Source organism: Aphis gossypii, chromosome X (assembly GCF_020184175.1).
Source record: "Aphis gossypii isolate Hap1 chromosome X, ASM2018417v2, whole genome shotgun sequence".
NCBI lineage: Eukaryota > Metazoa > Arthropoda > Insecta > Hemiptera > Aphididae > Aphis > Aphis gossypii.
The window spans coordinates 29,361,809-29,376,733 of record NC_065533.1 but is presented as its reverse complement, the minus strand read 5'-3'; the positions used below and the strand labels follow the sequence as shown (position 1 = coordinate 29,376,733).

General features: G+C 23.9%; 1 protein-coding gene and 1 long non-coding RNA gene across 7 annotated transcripts; both read right to left on the bottom strand.

Annotated features, from left to right (window-relative positions):
• Nucleotides 1–1,542: 1,542 nt before the first annotated feature.
• Nucleotides 1,543–1,960, bottom strand: LOC126552142 (uncharacterized). Its single transcript, XR_007605982.1, has 2 exons — nucleotides 1,856–1,960; nucleotides 1,543–1,663 (listed from the first exon to the last, which is right to left on the bottom strand). It is a non-coding gene; the product is annotated as an uncharacterized LOC126552142 (long non-coding RNA).
• Nucleotides 1,961–2,031: 71 nt separating this feature from the next.
• On the bottom strand, nucleotides 2,032–12,951 carry LOC114120619 (acyl-CoA-binding domain-containing protein 5). Of its 6 annotated transcripts, XM_050206736.1 has the most exons (13): nucleotides 12,475–12,951; nucleotides 11,967–12,087; nucleotides 11,829–11,896; nucleotides 10,000–10,193; nucleotides 9,527–9,656; nucleotides 8,939–9,045; nucleotides 7,602–7,749; nucleotides 7,429–7,535; nucleotides 7,199–7,336; nucleotides 5,366–5,466; nucleotides 3,261–3,412; nucleotides 2,324–2,386; nucleotides 2,032–2,251 (listed from the first exon to the last, which is right to left on the bottom strand). In XM_050206736.1, exons 4-11 carry the CDS (start codon nucleotides 10,045–10,047, stop codon nucleotides 3,355–3,357), a joined length of 837 nt encoding a protein of 278 aa, XP_050062693.1. In that variant the 5' UTR covers nucleotides 10,048–10,193; nucleotides 11,829–11,896; nucleotides 11,967–12,087; nucleotides 12,475–12,951; the 3' UTR covers nucleotides 2,032–2,251; nucleotides 2,324–2,386; nucleotides 3,261–3,354. The 6 variants fall into 6 exon arrangements, with proteins under 6 accessions (XP_050062693.1, XP_050062689.1, XP_050062690.1 ...); XM_050206732.1 differs by lacking the exons at nucleotides 11,829–11,896; nucleotides 11,967–12,087 and having other exon boundaries at nucleotides 12,475–12,950; XM_050206733.1 differs by lacking the exons at nucleotides 11,829–11,896; nucleotides 11,967–12,087 and having other exon boundaries at nucleotides 5,369–5,466; nucleotides 12,475–12,950.
• Between the last annotated feature and the right edge of the window lie 1,974 nt (nucleotides 12,952–14,925).

Genomic DNA, 14,925 nt, shown 5'->3' with positions numbered 1-14,925 from the left:
ATTAATAAAAATGGAAAGTATGAGCACATTGAAAACCGATTTTACGCGAATCAATAATAATCTAAATAATAATAAAAAAAAATTATAAAAATACGCAGTATAATAGTTTTAAATGTTACAACAGCTGTGATTATTTATTATTATGTAGGCGTATTGTATAGGCAATCTAGTTCGAGCGAGCAGATTCTATTATACGTATAATTATACTATGCAGGATTGTAAGTATATGCTTAATTAAACATTTAATATATTGTGCTAACCAACGCCAAAATGCATGCGAATATTCACAAGAAAAGTTTAAAATGAACTAACTATTATTAATGTGTTAAATAACTGTGAAAATGTTTTTTTTTTATTAGACAGCACTTGTTTGAATTTAAACTTATATAAATAGATAGAAAATTTAAACAAAATCATCTGCTTAATAGTGTACAATAAAAAAGGGCGGAACTGTTTGAAAAAAAGTTTAAATTAAACTATAATAATATAGTATTATCAAAAATTCAAGTATTTAAAAATAATATTATAGTATTTTTCATGTATCTTATATTCTAATTACTAAAAGTTTAAAAAATAAAAATTTCATAATTCATAATCACGTTATAACAAATCGGAAGTGGGTATATGTTATTGTTGCAATGAACCAAATGTGCTTGAATCGAAGTAGGCGCTAGGAAACGGAGTCTCTCATTAAAAAAAAAAATAAATAAATTAGTTCCTACTTCGAGCACTGGAAATTATAGTCGTTACGGTTGAAATTAATGAAATCTGGCTATACAGTTTACGCGACTATGATCGAATATTGTAACGTTGCCCGCCGGTAACAAAATCGCTGACTAATAGAATATTATAATAGGTATTAAGTATCCGACTACCACGGTTATCTGCAGATAACCGTATAGTGGTACCTACCAGTTAATTGTCGTAAATTACCGGACACTATAGCACTAGGTGATCAACCGTACAGGCCATTGTTTTATTCGATTCGTGTAACGTGTATAGCGCTATTATTACAGCCTATAAACGTTATAATACCACTTATATCTATCTCTATTGACTATTATTATACTGACAAAATATCGACTACACAATGTCGAGCGCCATTGCCGTGTCCATTTCGAATTATACGCACAGCGGCCGGCTTTGTGTAGTATAGGTACACCTAAACAGACTAAACAAGCACGTCCAGTGGCGCAATCAGGATTTTTTGAAGTGGTTGTTTTCAGTAAACTAAAGAACGAGTAACATAATATAGGTGCAACTGTGTAAAAAAAAAAAATAATAATTGTGAAGGTATTTACTTAAAATTGTTACAAAATGTCGTGTACCTACCTATATAAGTACCTAAAAATTATAATCCTCGTTCCAAAATTAATCTTTCCGAGCTTTATTATTCATACGTTTTAAGTAAATTCAGATGAAAAACGCGAAGAAAATATAAATTTCGTTGAAATTCTATTTGTTTCAAATCGTTATACTTAACCATGTTATTTACGATTAACAAAATAATATGTTATTGAAGGCTTAATGATATTCATGCAGTTTAATAAAATATATTTTTATATTTCTCATAGTCAATAAAATCCAATCGTAGTTATTTTCAGCTAATTCGTCTTTGATATAATCTACTGCGGTAATTTTCCGGTAATAGATATTTTCAAAGCTGCAAAACCATTTAAATTATATATGTTAATATCATCGAGTTTCAGAAGCAATTTTTAGTTCTTTTTAAAATTGAAAAATAATGAAAACGACTTTTTTCTTGCTTCACGATATGTCAACGTGATTGTTAAAAGTTTATAAACATTAATATACGAATCAATATTACATTATTTATATTTAAATCATTAATTACCTACATCGATGCAATATCCAATTTAAAAATTTTTCCAACTCACTGCTCAGTCAGCTCACAATAATTAAAACTTGGTGATATTAAGTGCTCACGTATTAATTTAAGCTAAAAATATTGACGATATATTATTAAAATTATCTCAATAAAATAGTAGCTACGTAGTAAGTACCTAGGTATTGAATTTAGTATTCATTTTTTTTTTTTTGAATAGTTTAAAAGCCATAAAAAAAAGTATTTGAAATCGTTGGATAATTTCTTCGTGTATTATAAATTGTTGTTTTTTTTTTTTTTAATTGGTTAATTTGGCTGCAATTCTGTTCGTCTATGAAATTTTAATTTCCAATCACATTTGCGGTACGTGGTGCAGTTGTATAACTGTATAACCTCGCAAACTTCCTAATAAAAAATAAAATAAATAGTATGCTAATTTTTGAGTTTTGATATAGATATAACGATTAGTCTAAATACCTGTGATTGATGCTATTCGTTAATGACCCGCGGACCACGGTAGTTAATTTATAGTGATTCATTCTATAAAATGAAAATAATGAGTAGATAACTATTACTAGTGCTATATCGGTTTAAAAAATTGATTATCAGTTCTTTAAACTCAATGATTATTTATTTTCATTTACGTATTAGTTATTTTATTCAAAATATAAAATAAGTATTAAGTTCCTATCTATGCAATATTATAATGCGCGAACAAGACTGAATTAAACGATAGTTGGAACATTATAGTAGACACTCACACTAGAAATGTATAGAGAAATTGTCAATCTTTAGTTAGTTTCTATGAATTGTTATTTATACGTCATTTATTTTTAAACACAAAGTCATCTAATGCTTGTATAGTTCAACAGGTAAATATGATACCTATCTATAATTTTAATTTGATATAGGTACTTATTTTATAACAGGTGGTTATTGTGTTCAATAAATATACCTACCCAATTAGTGCGCCTGGCGATCAGCAATATAGATAATTAGCATAAGTCAATAATTAAAATATTTATAAAACAGTACAAATAGTACAATATAGGTAATAATAATAATAATTTTGATTATTTAAGCAATAACTCACCTATAGTACCTAAATTTCACAATTAGAATTGCAGAATAAACTAATAGGTACCTATTTTTTTTTTTTTTTTTTATAGATTTCGTCTAAAGACTATTAAGTAGGTACCTACAACTCTTGTAAATTATATTTTCGTGGTACGGTATACCTATAGCGAGATGTATGGTTATTTTAGTCGTATGACCTATTTCTTTTTACTGTGTCTAATGGCTATTTAATGTCAAAACGTTTTATTCCGATACTGCTTGCGCCTATTCGTAGTGAACTGTGTAGTGTTTACTGTAACTGTTTACACTGTAGTATACTGTATAAATACCTACTTACTGGTATATTAGTAGTGTCGCGATGCTTCAATTGGGAAACAATTTGTAGAGTAATGCAGAGTATAGTGAAATTTTGATTAGTGCGATCTTGATGTTTAAAATATTTTTTGAACTCGTTGCCCGTTGAGGAATACGTCTCTACGCCTTACCTCACTATAACATTTTTCAAAAAATACATACAATTATTCTTATTTTCTCGTGATTAAAAAAAAATATAGTTGAAATATTTTTAGTTATGTATTTTTACCATTACCTATACCTATATAATATCATAGATTTCATTGAGTACTATTTTCATTACTAACATTAATATATGTGTTTTAGGTTGTAAAAAAATTGAAGGCATATTATTAGCGAAAGTGTAAGTTGTAAAGTGTAAGCGAAAGTTGTAAAGAACTTTCCAGTTTTGTAAATAATAATATTTTTTGATTTTTATTGATTCAATATACATACGTAATACATAACAATTTAGATTTTGTTAGATACTTAGTATCTAAGTACATTTAGTACATACTTCACATATTTGTACTGTTCTATATGTAATATGTATAGGTACTGTATATATATATAAACTAACTATATGGCCCGACTTTGATCAGGAAAAAAAAATACATACCGATCTTGGTTTCAGTGTTGATATAACAGTTCACGGGCTAATCTATATCGATATACCTCACTTAGAAATTATATAAGAGGTGTCATTTTTAACAAACAACGAAGTTTACAAGAAAAATTTATATTTATATAATATATACACCATATTATAAAAGATATATATATATATATATAACTCAAATACTATACTAATTTGTTCACTGATCACTACTTCTTAAAAAACGATAAAACACACGAACTTGAAATCAGGAATAGTGGTTCTGGTTTTATAACGAGTTAAATTATTTTTTATGAAATTATACTGTTAATAATCAGTTACTTTTTATGGATTTAAAATTTATTTTGTGTTATAGGAACAATGAATTTATAGAAATAAGTGAAAATGGAAGTATAATTTTTTTATAATTTCATAGTATGTATTTATTATAAATACCTACTATAAATTGTCAACTGTTAGTTAATGTTGAATGCACTATTTTAATTGCAATGACAACAATTAAGTTTTATGATAATGGTATTAAAATTTAAACGGGAGTTATTATTGTTCAAATCTATACAGTATTCAACAAAAAAAAAAAAAAAATGATTAAAATTAAAGTCTTTTTTAAGTTATTCCATTAATTTAATTAATTATTTTGATCAGTACTAGCTAAGTAAAAATAAACGCATTTTTACAGATCTAGAATATAATCACTCAGGCATAAAAAATACACACACCATTGTAAAATATTCATCCCCTCAGAATTGAATATATGGTTAACATATTTTTTTTTATAAAACTTTTTTATATTGATTAAACAAAACAATAAAAAATCACAAAATAAAATATAATAGTAGAATAATATACAAAAATATAATTTGGCAGAGGCTTGGTGATAATTATTTCTCACATAATTTTTACCATTTTTGGATTAACTGGAAAAACTTATTTTTTCAAAGGGTTTCTAAGTTTTTACTATACATCACAAATTTCTACAAATTGCATCTTTTTAAATAATTATTCAAACGTAATTAACTATAGAATATGGATATTATGGTTTATATGGAAATAATTTAAAAATTGTCATTAGTTTTGAATAAATTTCATAATGTTATGGTTTTTAATATTATTATTTCTTTTAATTTAAAATTATTTTATAGACTCATTTGAAGAAAATTTCCTAATTTCAACTAGAGAGTAAGTGATAGATTAATTTTAATTCTGAACAAGTTGAGTCATAAATTAAAAAGTGTAATATTTATTAAATGCATATTACCATTGTATGAAAAAGTTCTAGAATAATAACCAATTTCATAACCGTCTCCATAAAAAATATAATTAACATTATACATTACATAACAATAATAATAATAATAATAATATAAATTAGTAGCTGATACAAAAACACCATTTATCAATAATTATTGCTTCATAAACATAAAAAAAAATATTATTTCAATACATTTAAATAATGCAAAATTGTATTATTAATTTTAAATACATTTTCATACTACTTTTGCAAATTCGAATTTGAGCAAAACACATATTTTTCAATGTAGATTTTTCTTTTGCAACAATTTGATGGTAGGTTTTGATTCAAGTATATATACCACTGCCACAATGAAATTAAAAATAAATATACAAAATTAAATGTAAATATTAAAATGTCATCTACAAATAAAATAAAATTTTGTGATGTACACACAAATATTAGTTAAATAAAAATCTGAACATTTTTACAAAATATTTCATACTACGTAACAAAAACTAACATGATAAGATCTTCTAAGATATTGAATAAAAAAAAAAAATAATAATAATAACAATTTTACTTAGTTTGATACTACTTATTAAAATAGTTTTTTTTCTAATAGTTGGATCAGTCATCACATATTACATTCTAAACAATTATACATATTACATATTATATACCAAAAAAATATTTGAGTATAATATTAGAATAATTGATAAAAAAATAAAAATAATTTGAGTTATTATGAAGGATAATTTAAATTATTTATAGTTCACATAAATCACAACTGTGTCGGACTATACACATTAATATTTTCCAATTATTTAACTGTATTTTAATATACAAGTTATGAATCAGTATTTTAAAATATACATTACAATATATTGTACAACTATTATACATTATTTAACTGCTGTTAGTTGATAAAATAAATATGAAATTGAATATTTCTTGTATACATTATATTTTTTTTTTATATGATTAAAATAACTAAAAAGTTCTACATATTTTTTGAAGAATAAAAATAATCTAAGAAACTGAAAATTTAACAATAATATTAACTAAAGTGATGTTTAAAAGTAAAATAATTATTAATTAAACCAATGAACCTACAAAAGTATATTTTATGCTATTTCAATTTATTGTACATTTTATATTTATGGAATATGTTGCTTTAAATGAAATGTATAATTAAATAACGATATAATATACTTATGTTTTATAACTAATTAAATATTATATTGTATGTCATATTAAACAATTAGGTTTACCTTTTTTTATATACTATATAATTACAAACAAAAATATTTAAAAATAATTATTAGATTTACCTATACATTATTTTTGTTTAAATAGAAACATTTTTATAGTTAAACATTAGAAATAAATATTTTCATGGAGATACTTTTTTCAATAAAAATAATTTTACCTTATACTTTATTCTGATCAAAAACATATTTATTTTATCTGTATATTATTGTATATAAATAAAACTCAAACAATTAAAAATATTAGATTTTATTGCTTTCTATAAAACAATATTGAGCAAATAATAATAATTTTATTATAATAAAAAATATATGAGATATATACTTTTTAATATTAATAAAGTAGTTAAAAATTAGGAAAAACTATTTAGAAATGATTCATAACATTTGAATAAGAAAAATATGGTTAAACAATAAAAAAATAAAAAAGTTGTAAGACCTCACCAATCTGTATTCTAATAATGTTGTATTAAAATGTTCTATGATTTTTATAAAAATTAAATAATATCTATAAATATCTAATGTGATTATGAGTGTATTAAAAAAAAAATATTTTTAAAAGTATATAATATGTGTAGCTTAAGTTAATACATTGGTAAAAAAATATGGTAAAATTGTCAACAATTTTCTATGTTTTCTATACACAGGAAATTGTTGCTTTTAGATAAAATATATTATTTAATACCTAAGAGCATACAACTACATAATGTTAACAATAATTTAATGGTTTGTATCGCTAAGATTGTATCATTTCAAACTGAAATTGATACAATGAACCAATCAAAATAAATTTCAATTCTAATATAATATCACATAGTTTTTACGTTTAAGGCTTTTTGTCTATTTCGCCTTTTGAACCAATTGAATATTAACTGAACAATAATGGGCCATCCAATTAGGATCACCATCTGGCATAAATTATAGTATGGGGCTTGATAATGATTTTGTTCTCTTTTTTTTATCTGAAATTAAGTTTTAATTTTTAATTATTGCTCAACACTGTTTAAGTGAATTAAATTATACAATACAAAATTGCAATGCATTTTTATATTACCTCATCTAATTTCAGTTCTAGTTTAACAACTCTATTTGTTATAACATCCAGATCATACTTCATAGAGGACACTGTATTTCTTATTTGTAATTTAAATTCATCTAAAACTATAAAAAGTAAACAATATAAGATAAGTGGTACTATACAATTATAATTCAATGCAATATACTAACAGTCATTTGCACATTTGAACTCTACCATACTATCTCCATTTTGTTGAGATACTGGAATGCAGTTTTCGGATTCAAAATTTTCAATATAGTCATTGGAACTTAAATATTGATTAATATTTTGAACATTGATGAAATGTTCTCCATTTGCCTGAAATTAATAATGTTTCATTAGTAATTATTATAGGACTTAGAAGTTAAAGAAATTAAAATAAACACAATATGTAATAAAAATATTAAATTAATAATAAACATTAAATTTAAAAAATCAAATACAATAGTACATATTTAACCTATATATTAATAATTAAAACTATTTTATCAATAAGAGGTTCAATACCAATTTGAAAATTATATTTTATATTTTAGTTAATATCTTAACTATAATTTATAAAAATGTTCTGCTAATCTACTGATCAATACTTATTTATGGAAGGGTTTTTGGTAACTTTTATCAATTTGCATTGAACTCTATATTTATATTTTGTTTCAAACAATTAAATAGTATACAATAAATTTGAAAAAAAAAGATTAGAATTGCCAGTTTATTTTAAAGTTAAAATATTTAAAAATGGAGTTCATTAATTTAGTTGTTTACATTAAGAAAATTTAAATTATTCTGCATATAAAACTAAACATGTTAAAAATAAATTCAATTAAACATAATGAACTAAATTTATTTGGAGATCTTAAAATATTTAGATTAAATTTGGCTGAAAATGTTTTAAGAGTGTAAATTTTACTGTTATGAAATATTACAATAAACATATAAACATAAACATAAACATAAACATAAAAACATAATTTATCATATTTTATGGTATGTATTAATGTAAATCTTGTTAGTAATAATAAATAGTTAGTCTTAATATTGGTCTCGACTAAAATAACTTCTAAATGGAAAAAAAATAGAACATATTTTAAAACAAAAAGTAATAGATTATTCTGAATAGTATATTCAATAAATATTTATAAAATAGGTTAACAATTATAATAATTTTTACATTAAAAAAGTAAAAATTTTCAGAACAAAATTAATTAGTATGATGATTTAATCAACAAAATTATGTTTTTAATTTATACAATTAATTCAATTAGTTTAAAATTGTATTGACTTAATATCTATTAATGATAAAAGCTTTGATAATTATTAAAGTTTATCTACAATTATGTTTAAGATGTATTACAATGATATATTTAAGAATGAGAATGATTGATTCAAGTGGATTAGGTTTTGTTGACTTGAACCAACAGGTTACTCTTGTTTAGATTATTATATCATGTTTATAATGTAAAATTGTATTTGACTTAAAAAAAAAAAGTACTTATGTGATGCTGACCAAATTGTTTACTTCTAATACATCGTGAAAACATTCTTCATCTATTTCTGTGTCTGCTATATCTTGATGTTCATTTACTGATGAAACTATGCTGCAACTATTTCGTTCTGTAAACAATTAGTAGTAAATACTTATAACAATTTTACAAGAAAAAATATTAAAAGATCATAAAGGTTCATTAATCATTACTAAAATTAAATTTTTATCAATCAAAAATGTCAACATTTTGACAGAATTTTTAAAGTTACATAAGACATTTAATTGTATATTAATGTTTTACAGTAAATGAATTATAATGTTTTATAATATTTGAAAAGATTAATTTGGCTAATATTATATAAACAAACAGTATATTTAGTTTTAAGTTTTAAATTTAATAAAGTACTCATATTTAATTATACTGAAAATTATGAAATCATGATAACTTCGAGCATTTGATAATCAAAACAGTATTATATAATGTGGCAATAACATATAATAAATGATGCATTCCCTTATTTAAATTAATATTTTTGGTATTAACCTACTTTGACAATCATTATTATTTTCTATTTTCATAAATTTTAAATGAACATAAAATTAATATACCTATTAAATTGCCTCGTTCAATTGGACCAACCACCATTTCTAAGTCATCAATGGAAACTGATTCATAAAACGAATCCAAACTAGACACAAAATCGGCCACAGGATTTGTATAAGCCATAGTTTCTACAATCTGCAAATTTAAATATAACACAGTAAATTAAACAAACAGTTAACAACACACATTTTCTGTGAAGCCAGTACAATATTATGCAATTGTCAATTATACTTATTAGAAATAACAGTTAAAATCCTTAAGTTGTTAATATAATTTTTAACTATAATAAATATAAAGCAATGAGTACATGGAAACAGGGTTACAATTTAAGATAGTATAGATTATAAGTATGGTACATATAAAATATATCATTAGATAATATATACAATAGATACCTAAAATAGAACAATAATATTAAGTAAACTGTATTACAGATACATATTTGTATATTAGTTATTTAATTAATTTTCATAGCTACCTTTTTTAACTCATCGACATATTTTTGCATTGCATTCTCTTTAGACATGTCTCCTAAATTATACCAAGCTTGCCATTTTGCTCGATTAACAACATCCCAAAAACTAGGTTTGGGCTGATTGTTTGGTCCTATTGTTGCTTGCTTGAAATATGCATAAAAACGAAGTAGGAGATCCTTGGATGGTTGGTATGTACCTGAAAAAAAAATGGTTTGTTATCATTTAATGTTAATAATGTAGATTATACCAAAGTAGTTATGAAAATCGCTCAAATAAATATTTGACAGTGCGAAACAAATATTGACCAATTAAGTTGCACTTAATATTTATTAAAGCAAAGATGTTAAAAATTAATATAGATTAACTAGAATTTTTAAAAAAAAAAGTAATTTAAAAGTAGCATAAAAATGGGATGGAAATATTAAAGTAACAATGTTGCAATCTATGGTCACAAATCATAAATAAAATAAACATTATTATCTCAAAAGAAAAAATATGAAACAACAACTCTAATAAATGTATTATCAATACATTTATTTACAAATAATTTAATGTCAACATCAAAAACACAAAATTCATTATCATAATTAACATAATATGAGTATTGAGCATATAACAACCATTAACAACTGTGAATCACTAAAATAATTATTCACAAGTTATAAAACTCTAAATAATGTAATTTTAGGTACTTGTGATAAAGTAATTCTATTTTAATGATACTATGAAATGAATAATGATTAACTCTTACAAGAATCAAAGTTTTAAAGGAAAAGACATTAAATGTGTCATAACATCTGACAAATGGGTAGAATTTTTTTATTTTAATGTATCAGTGGTAAGCTATACAATGAACATTTTATACCACTAAAAAATGTCAATATTGAGCTCACTCGATAATATTGGAAAAATATTTATATAATATTATATTACACTCTATTTATTTATAAAGTTGCAAATAATTACACATAAGTTTGCAGTGTGTTTGTTTGATAGTAAAAAAATATAAGAACATAGTTATCCCTGGATTTATAAACATATAACACAACAAATTTGTGTTCATTAGAATCGATTGTATATTGTAAATTTAAATATACCAATGTATAAACATATTATTATTTATTAAAGTTAAAGGTAAGAACATTTTTGTGAATTTTTCTAATGTGTAAGACTTTAAGCTAGACATGATAATTTTTAATTGGTAATATTTTACATATTCATATTTTGCTTAAAAATTAAAATATTGAAAAATGCTGAAGCTCAAGAGCAGATAATGTTCTTATCTTCTAATTTAAAAATAAGTCAATTCACTAAGAACACACAATTGAATTCTGATGAATATTAATTTGATATGCCGTAAATTTACAAGACGGAAACAACACAACCATAGGTAACATTCTTTTACAGTGGCTATAGACGGTGTCTCACTTTAAATCAAATAATAAAAATATTTTAAACAAGTCAGCAGTAATTAAAAAATTTACATACTACCAATTGGTCAAAGGTGAATGTAAATAAACCGAAATTACAATAAGCTGTTCTTAACTTAAATAATTAATTAACAATAGAATTGAATACATTTTTAATAGGTATAATGTAATAGTCAAACAATAAATAAAAAAATTAAACTATTTTTTTAACAAGAAAACAAAAATGTCATAAGATAATATTCACTATTATATTATGTATATAATTTTACCATAATATTGTCTACAATTACTAAATTTATTATTACAAATTATTAAATGTTATATTTTATATTTCTTTTACTTGCCACTTAACTGAATTAAGCAAGGAATTAAGTAACTTTAAATCTTTTAAAGGCTCTTACATTTTAAAGGGATACTATGTTAGATTTATTTTTGAGTAGGCCAATTCTTCGGAGCCCTTAATTTTAATCTGAAATGCAAGCCAATCAAATGAGTTCAAAAACATTTCCTGAATTTTATAGCATATAAATTAAATTTACTTTTGGAACCCCATCACTATGGTCAAATTTGTATACAACCAGAGACGAATTGGGCCGTTGGGAAATCGATAAATTCTAGATTTCATGCACATAACTTATTGACGTGGCCGCTGCACTATATCTAAAGCATTAAGTAAATATTTAAATCCCTCCCACCATGAAAAAAGAATATTAAGAAAACCCTAGCTGCTATTGCAGACAGTTTAATAATGTTTTTAACTAGATATTTAAATAACATTTATAATTAAAGGTTTGAGTGACCAAGCCTCTAATTTTACTTTTATAACTAATGGAATTACCTGCCTACCAGTGGCAGCTATCCTATGATTTATGAATTACTTGAAAACTGGGTTAATACTAATACTAAATTAATTAATAGATAGGTACCTACCTTGAAATATTTTCATTAATACATATAGCATATTAACATAACCATAAAGCCTGGTTTACATTCTTGAATATAATATACAATCTAATATCTAAAAGCGCCTGTTTGTATAACACTCACCATTTTTTGGTAAACTCCTAATGACGTTTATGGCAGCCAAAAACTTTTCTTCCGTGGACATCACTGCTACTCATGTGGACGGAAACAAAAAGTACTAGAAGTGCACAGGCGTGATTGTTGTAAAAGTGTTCCTAACAATTAATGTGAAAAACTAACTCTGACTAATCAATCTTGCAATGTGAACATTGACCATTCTATTTTCTTTTCATTTTATGATAATTATTATTACAATTCGAAGATACTAATGTTATGATAATCACTTTTGAATAAACGCATAGAACATCGGATTTAAACGAAACGACGTCGGAAAAGCGTATAGGCCGATCAAGGGCACCATTCGCGTTTGGTGCATTAATTGAATCATACATTTCATTATAATTGAAATTATAAAACGTTTCTCTAAAACATATTACGAAAATCGGCGATAACAATGAATCATGAATTCATGATAATATTAATAATAATAATACCTGATGTTAATGCGCATTACCGATTGATTAAGTTACGACTCTGGAAATGTGATAATAACGGACCATCTCTATCGCCACATCATTCTGCTATGATAATATTGATGATGATAATAGGTATATGTAATATTATTTTTTTAAATTATTGTCGTCTATCGTCATCATCGTCCAAGAACGCCCCATATATTTTTAAAATTCATTCATGGTGACATGATCAGTATGAAATTTAATAAATATGCCAGAAATCGTGATACCCGAGTTGGCATACAGTCATATTGTTATATTCTGTGATATATTTTTTTTTGTAACTTACTTGTTTGCGCCGTCCATTATCACTGTTACTTATTTTGCGTCATTTAAAATTTAATTTGTTTTTTTTTTTTTTTGACAATTATTTTATTTACGAACCAAATTTGTTTCTTTTGTTAGATAGAGTTTCGTTCCATTCGTGTTGTACATTTCTCTAAAATTCGTAGTTTTAATGTTTGTATGCTGTTATGAAACCTTGTATTTTAAGTTGTATTTCATTAGAAATTGGGAGCGCATATGATTATTGAAAATAATATTTATGTATATTTTTAAAATTATCATATAATTTATATGTAATGTATGAGTATTGAGTATTTATATTAAACTTTTCAAATGTATTGTGATTCTACTTGTTTAGTGATTAGGTAATATTAAATATACGAACAGCTGCCTCGCATCAAACAAATATTAGTTTTAATTACCAATATTAGAACTATAGAAGAGGAAGCACGTATTTTTTACACTCGTTTCCATAAACGACTTCAATCTCATCTTAATCTTCTCATAAAAGACCTTTCCGTCCTCACATTACCAGGTAATCCTACCTGAAGGTTAAAAAGGAAGTGGTGTCGCGATCGATTACAAAACTTTAATGTTTAACTTTTTCATACGATAAATTTAAACTAGAAACAAAAAAATGTAATAAAAAAGAAAAATTGTAAACATTAAGTCAAGAGCCATTAATGGGTGGCTGCTTAAATTATACCTATCACGTAATGTTTTTTTTTTTTACTTTTATCACATAAGCTCATTGTACTAAACTGTATATAGATTGTTTATACCAAATAAAAAAGAAAAAAAAGTTTTAATTATAATTAGTAATGGTGAACTAAACGTGATATTTGTCAACAAAATAGTCCAAGATATTTAATTTTAATTTAAATAACAGCTAAAAGTATCGAAAATGTATGGTTTTTGACAAAGAAGAAAATGTATAAGTTAAACAATGTTTTTAAAAGATAAATTTAGTAAATTAATAAAGTAACTCATTATATTAAGAATGTATATCCAGGGTTAAATTTTGAAAATGTTTCGATTGCATACAGTTATGTAGGTATGTAATATTTGCAGTATCGGTAATAAAGAAAAAAATTGCAAATGCTATAAATTATTTAAATGAATTGAACGATTTGAAAGTATAAACTGATTTAGGTATAATGTGTTAGAAATGAATCATAGTACTCAAATAGGTACGCAATAATAAAATGTAAAATGTATTAAAAATTGTAACCATACCAAAAAAAAAAAAAAACACCCGTATATTAACCCGCAGGACACATAACTTTTTTAAATATAATATTATAAAAAAATAAATAAATGAATAAATTATAAAAAGATTATAGATACCTATATTACCTTTAATTAAGTAAAATAATTAACAAAAGCCATAATTATTCTAAAATTAATACTATTGATATTTTTCAAATGATCTTATTTTCTTCAATAATTTTTTCCTCTGGAAGTAAATCGCGACATACGCGTCCAGCTAAGAATTAAAGCGATGCGCGGGACAAGTATAGGTTTATATATTATTCCAACAGATATCTATTGGAGAAAGAAAGGTACAATAGGTAATATACGTCATATAGTAATTTTAATTACGCATTAAATATATAATCGTAAATAAACTGATAAACGAAAATATAAGTCATAACCGAGGTCATTAATTATAATT